Source organism: Trachypithecus francoisi, unplaced genomic scaffold (assembly GCF_009764315.1).
Source record: "Trachypithecus francoisi isolate TF-2019V2 unplaced genomic scaffold, Tfra_2.0 Lachesis_group14, whole genome shotgun sequence".
Taxonomy (NCBI): Eukaryota; Metazoa; Chordata; class Mammalia; order Primates; family Cercopithecidae; genus Trachypithecus; species Trachypithecus francoisi.
This window is the reverse complement of record NW_022681459.1, coordinates 32,167,907-32,177,718: the sequence shown is the minus strand read 5'-3', so window position 1 is coordinate 32,177,718 and position 9,812 is coordinate 32,167,907. Positions and strand designations below refer to the sequence as shown.

The following is a 9,812-nucleotide window of genomic DNA, read 5'->3' as shown; positions in this document are numbered from 1 at the left end:
GCACTTCGGGAGGCCGAGACGAGCGGATCACGAGGTCAGGAGATGGAGACCATCCTGGCTAACACGGTGAAACCCCGTCTCTACTAAAAATGCAAAAAATTAGCCGGGCGCAGTGGTGGCGCCTGTAATCCCAGCTACTTGGGAGGCTGAGGCAGGAGAATGGCGGGAACCCGGGAGGCGGAGCTTGCAGTGAGCCGAGATCGCGCCACTGCACTCCAGACTGGGCGACTAAGCAAGACTCTGTCTCAAAAAAAAAAAAAAAAAAAAATTTATTGAGCATGTGCAATGCGCCAACACATAATTTATTTGTAACACGTCTACAAAACTGTCCCATGCAGAGTCCCATCGCGTGCATCGCCGCCTCAGCTCCCGCGCTGAGCCAGGGCAGTGTTCCCCACACGGCACTGGCACAGCCCTGTGCAATCCTACATCCCACACGAGTGGATGAGCGATGGCAGTAAGGGCACCACGAACACAGGAGGCGGGAACAGTCACTGTCACAGGGTACACAGGCTGCTATGCGTCCGTCCTAGGAGTGTGGACCTAGACCTAGCTTAGGAACAGGGAGCTCTGACCTAGCCACGGGTCAGCACTGTGGACACCACGGGTGAACACCTGGAAACACAGCCTACTTCTAGAGGGCAGACACTGGGCAGCGGGGGTGGCCACGGCAGCTCCTGCCGAGCCCAGGCGTGTTTGTCTGTGAAGGACCCTGACGTCACCTGCCAGGCTGGGGAGGGGACAATGTGGAGTGAACGTTCACCGACTTCGCAGGAGTGTGCAGCAGCCAGGTGCATCTTGGGTTGCTTGTGTTCGTCACCCCTCAGGATACGCACACTGCTTTCCAAATAAAGCATCAACTGTCATCTCCAGATTGGGAAGACTTTTTCTCCAACCTGAAAAAGATAAATGGCAACAGGTCAGTCAGATAATAAACCATTTGATTAACACACTACATTTCCTAATGGTTTAATATTGGACAAGAGAACAATATTCAGGTGCAGAATTTTCTTAAATGATAAACTTTTAACAACAAGTTATCACAAAGCAAAGCACAAAACAAATATAAAAAATGAAGGAAGACCATTTATTTTTCTTTTCTTTTTTTTTTTTTTTTTGAGGCGGAGTCTCACTCTGTCACCCAGGCTGGAGTGCAGTGGCCGGATCTCAGCTCACTGCAAGCTCCGCCTCCCGGGTTTACGCCATTCTCCTGCCTCAGCCTCCCAAGTAGCTGGGACTACAGGCGCCCACCACCTCGCCCGGCTAGTTTTTTGTATTTTTTTTAGTAGAGACGGGGTTTCACCGTGTTATCCAGGATGGTCTCGATCTCCTGACCTCGTGATCCGCCCGTCTCGGCCTCCCAAAGTGCTGGGATTACAGGCTTGAGCCACCGCGCCCGGCCTTTATTTTTATTTTCTTTGCCACATTAATCCTGAGTCCAAAGAAGAACATTCATTTTCAGCAGCCTCTGAGACAGGAAGCCCAAGTGAGCCGGGAGAGCTACACATGAATTCACGCACGGGCCCGAAGGCTGCCAGTCAGAACACGCATCACGGACGACACACCTAGATGAACTGCTGCCTGGGAAGCCACAGAGGCCTGTGTAAAGGGAGCGCCGAGGCACAGGTCAGGCTTCTGCCCATCTGGGGACCCCTCTGGACATGGCACGAGGGGCCTCAGGCTGATGTGGGTCTCTGCTTTCCCTCATTTCCCGTGTCACCTGAGGAAACGACTTCCCTTCCAGGGCCCTCCACTTCCTGTGCTGTCAGATGGGAAATGAAGCCAGTAACAGCATGCACTTTCTGTGTGAGGATTAAATCACTCGTGCACAAAAGGCGTGGGCCCCAGCGTGGGCCAGCATTTGCTATCACTACCACCACCCAGGACTGTCTCCCTGAGGGCCGGCACCCACAAGACAGAATCTTACAACCACATATCTTACTTTTTGAGATGTGGGGTCTTGCCTGGAAGTGACAGCCCAGCTCAGAGCCACCGACATGTGCCTTCTCCACACTGGGTTTCTCTGCAACACAACTGAACCCGTGACCACGTCTCCAGTATGGACAGGGACTGGGTCGTCCATCATAAACAGCGTCTGCTTCCAGTGTGTGATGCTGCAAGACAGGAGTGTGTGTGACCTGGAGGCTGAGCGAGGGCAGTCTCCACATGGCCCTCGGGGCGCTGACGCTGCAAGATATGGGTGTGTGTGACCTGGAGGCTGAGCAAGGGCAGTCTCCACATGGCCCTCAGGGCACTGACTCAGGCTCCTACTGGCTCTCACCCTCAACAGAACCCACATGGCCGGCAGTCTACCCTGAGGACCTGGGGACACAAAGCTTGACTTTTCAGGCTAACTCAGGGGGCAGATACACCCCCAGCCCTGTGATCTAAAGGGACTCTATGGGATACACTGGGATCAAAGTTACGCTGGTGAGACAGATCCTGTCAATATCAAACACAAGGTTGCTCCTGAGACCACTCAGATTCCAGGTGTGGACGGCTCACCCTGGGTGGCCCAGAGGACGCGGAAGCTCAGGGGACACATGGTTGCACTAAAGGTCCTGTGTGGTGTCTGACTCCCCGGCCCGCCAGGAGGACAGCTGGGCACCCCCTTCCTGTGCCCTCGCCTAAGCTGCAGAGGCTGGTGATCTAGCTCCTGCCATTAAACTGTGGTGTACACAGATGGAATTAGGTCCAAGGAGTTGCTTTTGTGCCGGCTACAATGTGAGGAACACTGTCACATTTGGGGGAAAATAGTAAAACACTAGGATTTTGCACTGGGTTGCGTTGGAAACATCTCTAAGTTCTTCAAGCTCTGGCGTGTCTCAAACTCCCACTGTCCACAGTGGGGTCAGCAATGAAGTGGAGGGCTCCTCAGGTCTCCAGTTTCTCCCTGACTCTGGTCACACCCCTCACCCCAGCCTGTGCCCCCGGTCACTGCTCCCTCCACGCCCCCAGACTCGGGGGTGGGTATAACTGGCCTCCAAGCTGCCCACCTCCACCGGGTGACGGCACCAGAGAGGTTACCACAGGACTCTTGTGACGGGGACCACATGCCAGGCCAGAGCATCAACTCCGCACATCTGCGACCTCCCTGGAGCCGGGGTCCCCTCGTGGGGCCATCACGCTGGGGAGTCGGCGGGGCAGGTGCCAGGGCGGGGCAGGTGCCAGAGCGGGGCAGCCAACCCCACCCCAGTTCCAAAGGGAAGGCCTGCTGGGCCCCGAAGGCGGCTCCACCGCCACGCGTGTCCAGGATGCTGGAGGGGAAATGTGTCCCAAAAATCAACCGCCTCCAAAACCGTCAGGTGAACCCCTACGTCCTGCGGAGGCACTTTGGGTCGGACCATGAAGAGCTGTGGGTGCTCCTCGGGGGCGGGAAGACAGGGAGCTCCTCCCGCTGGGGCTGTGGGGGGTGGGGGTGGGGACGCCCCAGGCTGGGCCCAGAGTCGGGGCGAGACCCGGAAGGAGGCACACAGGCTGCGGTGTCTACACCACCCTGCGCCCCCACGCGCGCCGCCCCCACCCCACGTGCCCCGTCCCCCCACGACCGCCACGCCGCGTCCCGCCCCCTCCTGCGCGCCCCATCCCCGCGCCCGCCCCACCCTTCGCGCCCCCGACCCCGCACCCCGTGCCCGCCCCGCACACTCACGGGTGGAAGGGCCCGGTGCTGAGCACCTGCGGCGGCTGCCCCTCCTGCAGGCTCTGGAAGTGGACGCTAAACCAGGCCGTGAAGCCGTGCAGGGTCCCCGCCTTCCTGATGTCGAAGCACAGCTCGCCCCTCAGGGTCTGGGTCAAGCAGACGACAAGGCACGCGTGGGCACCGCGTGGCACCGCAGGGCCCGGGATGGGGCGGCCCCTCCGCGCGCCCCGCGCAGACGCTGAAGGCGTCAGGAACCGCAGAAAAGCCCCCCGCCCTGGGAAACCACCCCCAAAACCCGCATCGTGAGTTCAGACGCTTCAGTCAGACACGTTTCAAGCAATCTGAGCTTCCTGCGCCCAGCTTTCTGCCCCAGATTCCTGCGGAACCTTTTCGGCGCTCGGCTCTTCAAGTTAAGGCAAGTTAAGGCGTTGGAGAGCTCCAGGCTGGGCCTTTCCACAGCAGAACCAACTAAAATCCCCACAGCTGCGCCCGCGCCGCCCACCCCATCTCCAGACGCGGCGCCAACCGGGGCGCCAGGCAGGGCGGGGCGCGGGGAACCGCCCAGAGCCCACGAGCGCCACCGCGCGGCCACAGACAGGGATTCGCGAGGGAATTTTAACAATTCTGTCATGAAGGGTGGCTAAAAACACGTGAAAAAAACTGTAATGCAAATACCATAATGAAACGAAATATAATTTATTTGATTTTGAAGATGCTGAGATTAAACATAAATCTAAAATGAAGACGCTAGAGACATCTATAAAGAAAATGATGTACAATATGAAAGAATCAAAATAGAACATAAAGAAGAAAAAAGACTGGAAAAAATCAGTAGCAAACGTTTTATAAACTCACTTATTTGTATAATAAAATACAGCCCCCCCCCGCCCCCAGCGCTCACTGAAGGTTTATGATAATCTGGTCTGAGTGTTTCATGGTCACTGATTATCTAACGTAAGGAGCAATTCATCTTTTTCTCACCTCTAGATCAGAAATTTGCACGGTTCTCATGTCCAACTGCAATATAGTGCACGGTTCAGAGAGACAGTCTTCTGGTTTCAAAATGTGGTTATACTTGGGCTTTGAAAAAAATTCCTTAATTGCTAAAGATCTAGGGGAAAAGGTCAAAGCAACTGTTGAGAGTCATTGCAAACATCTCAGGCTTCAAAACACACATGTGGGACCGCGGTGAGTGCTTTCTCTTCTGTGTCACCAGGATGCTAAGCCACTGTCTGGGACCCTGGACACCCAGAGCAGCCCTCAGGCCTCCAGAGGCCCTGGGTGCCTCCCCCTCTGAGAGGACCCAGACCCTACTCAGGCATCCAGAGCCTTCCCGAGCCTGACCCGGAGGCATTCAGGAGCCTGCGAGTCACTGGGCGCTTCCCTGTGACGTCTCATTCATGGGATCTGAGCACATGGAAACCAACGCTCACCCCTCATAACCTAGAGGACAAGGGGAGTTGCAGCGTGTCTTGCCTAGTTTTAGAATCTATTTGATTTCAAAATCTTTTGTGGATTTTCTATTAACAGTAAATAAAAGCGGTATTCCTGCTGTAGGTTACTCTATAATAAACGTAAGGAACTAGAAGAGCTGAGGTGGCCTGAGTGAGTCTGAGTTTCAGGAGAAATACTTCCTCTGTTATTACACAAATTCAACACAGAAACAGACACTAGACGCCACATGGCCCCCTGCGTGTCACCGTTTGCCAACCCCCATCACTGTTGCACTGGGCTTGTCAGTAAGTCACCTATTATTTACTACAAAAATGTTTTAAAAAATAAGCAAAGCAGTAACTTCTGAAATAGCAAATAAAAGTGAATGTTTGAGGCCGGGCGCGGTGGCTCAAGCCTGTAATCCCAGCACTTTGGGAGGCCGAGACGGGCGGATCACGAGGTCAGGAGATCGAGACCATCCTGGCTAACACGGTGAAACCCCGTCTCTACTAAAAAAAATACAAAAAAATTAGCCGGGCGAGATGGCGGGCGCCTGTAGTCCCAGCTACTCGGGAGGCTGAGGCGAGAGAATGGCGTAAACCCGGGAGGCGGAGCTTGCAGTGAGCTGAGATCCGGCCACTGCACTCCAGCCCGGGCGACAGAGCGAGACTCCGTCTCAACAAAAAAAAAAAAAAAAAAAGTGAATGTTTGAATAAAGATTCCACTATATTTACATATTTCTGACTTTTCTGATAAAAAATTACGAATTTAAAAATTGGAAAAAAATGGACAAGTACAAAGAAAAGTTTAAATTCCCCATATGCTTGTCTTAGCATTGATAATTATTTTTATCCCCCATATTTATATAAATTTATGCAAACTAACATCCATTCTGTATACATGGTTTATTCTGCCAAGCTTTACTGTCTCTTAAACCCTTTCTAAATATCATTACATATTCCTAAAAACCTATGGTTTCTTTTTTAACAGCTGTACCGCCGTGCTCCACCAGATGGATATACAGCAATTCAACCACGTTCCTCTGGATGGCCACTGGCTTCCAGTGCTAGGAGGAACACTGAGGTGGGAGGCTCTGGCAGTGACTGGGGTGGGCGGCCTGATGCCAACCTCTAAGGCCCCGGCAGCCACACCTCCCTGCCACTGCCAGGCAAGCCCGGGCTACTATTTTAATATACTCTTTGCTTGTCAGGTAGGGAAAACAGCACGTATTTTAATTTGCATTTTAACTACTAACAACATTATAATTTTTCATATATTTATTGGTAATTTTATTTATTTTTTGTAGTTTGCCTGTTCACGTGATTGGGCTGTAATTCCATCTGGCTAGTCATCTCTTTCTAATTGATTCCAAGACCTGTCAGCACGTGATTTCTCTAATTACTTGTTTGCTTTTATGGTCGTGTTTTTGCTGATTTCTACCACATAGACTGCCAGATTCTGTCTAGCACAGGGTCCACTCCATCCACTGTTGCGGCTCATCTCTCCACCTAAGATGGTGCACACAGGCCCCCATGGATGTCTGTCGCTGACATTGATTCCATGCAGAATTAAGTTTTCACATTGGCGTGAGAGAACAAGAGCTCATCAACTGCTCCAGAATAATTTGCTGACTCGGCCCTCACTTCCTCCTAATTGTAATGCAACCTTTTTCACATACGAAAATTTTTGTTCCTTGCATTCTACGCTGCTCTGCTCATCTGTCTTTTCTTGTTATAGCACCATACTGTTTTAATTACTCCAATGCTACAACAGATTGTCCTATCTGAGTGCACAGGTACCCTCATTTATCCGACCATGGTGTGTGATCTCCCAGGGCCTTGGCCCACCTGCAGACTGTGGACCAGGAGGCCCCACAAGACAGTGCCAGTCCCAGCTGTGGACACTTACTTGAGAGCGCTGAGGTTGAACTCGTATGCGTTGTCCCAGAAGAGCACCTTGCTACGATAGTCCTTATCAGCACTGCAGGGCACAAGGTGCAACGAGGCCATGGTGGGCCAAATGACCCCGTCCTCCTTCAGCCAGGCATCCCGGGCATACAGGATGGACTCGATCATGAACTCAAACTGCAGAGGAGTGAAAGACACACAGGAGACACATCACAGGCCCTGTGGCTGCACAGGCCTCTCACCACCACTTTCGTAACACTAGTCCGAGAGTTCTACAGTTTTAGCCTCAAGAATGTTCCTGCCTAAGCCAGTGTACCATGCGAGAGAACATCTCGAGGGTTTATTTTATGCCCACATGTAATGGGCACTGATGCATCTCACAGCCTGGGTTTAAGTCACATAATTTCCCATTAGAACTAAGAACTGGAGCGGAGCTAAAAGCAAGGACAAATCTTCACTCTTGTCCCATCTCAGTCACTGAAGAGTTTGTAACTACCAGATTCTGAAAGAGCCCTGAAGTGTTGCAGGATACCAACTGTTACATAAAATATATTTGGTCTGTAGTATTCTCCGAATTTCCACAACCCTTTAAGTAGACTGAAACCACTCAAGAAACCAAAAGCCACGCAGGCATGCCCTGGCCGTTCACATGGTCCTTTGGTCCACCTTGCATCCCTCAGAAGGTCCCAAGTCAAGGGAAGCACATCACATCTACGACTGAGGAACTGGGGACCCCGCACCCTCAAAGGCCAGGCCTTCTGTCTGAACCACAGCTTGCTTCTAACACAGAAAGGAGTAGAGGGAGCACCAGCGAGTGGGGCCAAGGCCTGTGGCCCTTGCAAGCCACTCGGGAGCCTGCACTTCATCCTGTAGTTGACGAGAAACAACAGAAGTGTTTTGCTTCCCTTAAATAATCTCAAGCCGGTTTTATTATAGAAGTAATACATGTTTTGTATGGAAAATGTAGAAAAATTATGAAGGCTCAAACAAAAATAAAAATCACATATTAACCCAGTACCCAGAAGGAACCACTGTTATCACTCTGCAGCTTACTTTCAAGTATTTTTCTACACATGCACACAACAAATAGATACATCTAATTTTTTAATCTCATGTTTTCAGTTATACAGTGAAACTGAGCTTTTTTGGTGTAAAGTCTACGAACTTTAGCACTTGTGTGGATTTTGTCCTCACAACCACAGCCAGCATACACACAGCTCTGCCACCCCAAAACACTCTTCCCACTTTTCTCTTGTGGTCATGCCCTCCCCCACCCCAGCCTCTCAAGCCACCAATCTGGTCTCCATCCCCATGGTCTTGTGTCTTTTTGAGAATATCGTATAAATGGAACCAGAGAGTATATAACCTTTCAAGGCAAGCTTCTTTCACTCACTGTACTGTTTCTGGGGTTCCTCCAAATTACCTGTTTCAGTAACTGGCTCCTCTTCACTGCTCAGTGGTGTTCCGCTGTGTGGATGCACCAGTTTATCCTTAAGGATTATCCTGATGAAGGACACTGGGGTTGTTTCCAGTTTTTTTTTTTTTGCAATTATAAAGAGAGCTAGTATCATCATTCACATACAGGTTTTTGTGTGAACACAGCTTGCATTTCTCTGGGTTGAATACGCAGGAGAGGGACTCCTGGGCATAAGGTGAGTGCACATACAACTCTGTAAGAAAGCACTCACCTGTTTCCACAGTGGCATGAGCCCTCCAGCAATGCATGACTTTCAGCTGTTCCTCATCCTCGATGGCACTTGGTATTACCATCAGATTTTTTTTGTTTAGTCATTTTTCAGTAGGTGTGATATCTCACTGTGGCTTTAATGTGCATTTCCCTGATGGCTAACAATGCTGAACATCTTTTCATGTGTGTATTTGATATCTGTATATCCACTTTGGCAAAGCATCTGTTCTTTTGCCCATTTTCAATTGGCTTGTTTTCTTCCTGTTGAGTTTTGAGATTTCTCTGTATATTCAAAACATACACTGGATGTATTCTTTGCAATATTTTCTCCTAATCTTAGCTTGTCTTTTTTATTCTCTTAGTATCATCCCTTTGTAGAGCAGTCATTTTCAGTTTTGATGAAATTCAATTTATCAACATTTTCTGTTATGGATCATGCTTTTAGAGTCGTATCTAAAAACTCTTTTCCCAAGTCCAGGTGATGAAGATTTTCTATGATTTTTTCAAGAAGCTTTATAGTTTCATATTTTACACACTTAGATCTACGATCAGTTTTAAGTTCAGCTGTGGATAAGGTGTGGGGGTGAGGTGTTGTTTTTTACATATGGATGACAACTATTCCAGTAACATTTGCTGAAAAGACTTTTTCTCCATTAAATTGATTTTTGTCCCTTTGTTAAAAAATCAATTGACCATATTTGTAGAAATCTATTTTTCTTCTCCATTCCACTGACTTACATGTCTGTCCCTTCACCAATACCACACTGTCCTGAATACTGTAGCTTTAAAATCAAGTAGTGTAGTTCCTCCAACTTTACTCTTCTTTTTAAAAATTGTATCAGCTACTCTAGTTGTCTTAGTCCATTTTTGTGTTGCCAAAAAGGAATATCTGAGGCTGGGTAATTTATAAAGAAATGAGGTTTATTTGGCTCATGGTTCTGCTGTTTGGGAAAGTTCAGGATTGGGCATCTAGTGAGGGCTTCAGGCCGCTTCCCCTCACAGTGGAAGGCAGGCAAAGGGGGGCTGGCACATGCAGAGACCACAGGGTGAGAGCAGAGGCAAGTGGGGGTGCCAGGCTCTTTTTCACAACCAGCTCTTGTTGGGACCTGAGCGAGCGAGAACTCACTTATTTACCCACAAGGAA

The 9,812-nt window shown here is 50.0% G+C and overlaps 1 protein-coding gene across 12 annotated transcripts in view; it reads right to left on the bottom strand.

The window, feature by feature from the left end:
• Positions 1–261: 261 nt before the first annotated feature.
• PRMT2 (protein arginine methyltransferase 2) overlaps positions 262–9,812 on the bottom strand; it is a 32,357-nt gene continuing 22,806 nt past the window's right edge. For 6 of the 12 annotated variants that reach the window (XM_033232708.1, XM_033232706.1, XM_033232710.1 and 3 more), the window contains 6 exons: positions 6,983–7,158; positions 4,622–4,751; positions 3,650–3,786; positions 2,997–3,257; positions 1,943–2,114; positions 262–896 (listed from right to left, as the gene is read on the bottom strand). In XM_033232708.1, the coding sequence (XP_033088599.1) occupies positions 864–896; positions 1,943–2,114; positions 2,997–3,257; positions 3,650–3,786; positions 4,622–4,751; positions 6,983–7,158 (909 nt within the window). In that variant the 3' untranslated portion in view covers positions 262–863. The remainder of the gene's footprint in view (positions 897–1,942; positions 2,115–2,996; positions 3,258–3,649; positions 3,787–4,621; positions 4,752–6,982; positions 7,159–9,812) is intronic. The other 6 variants (XM_033232712.1, XM_033232711.1, XM_033232713.1 and 3 more) reach the window with 5 other exon arrangements.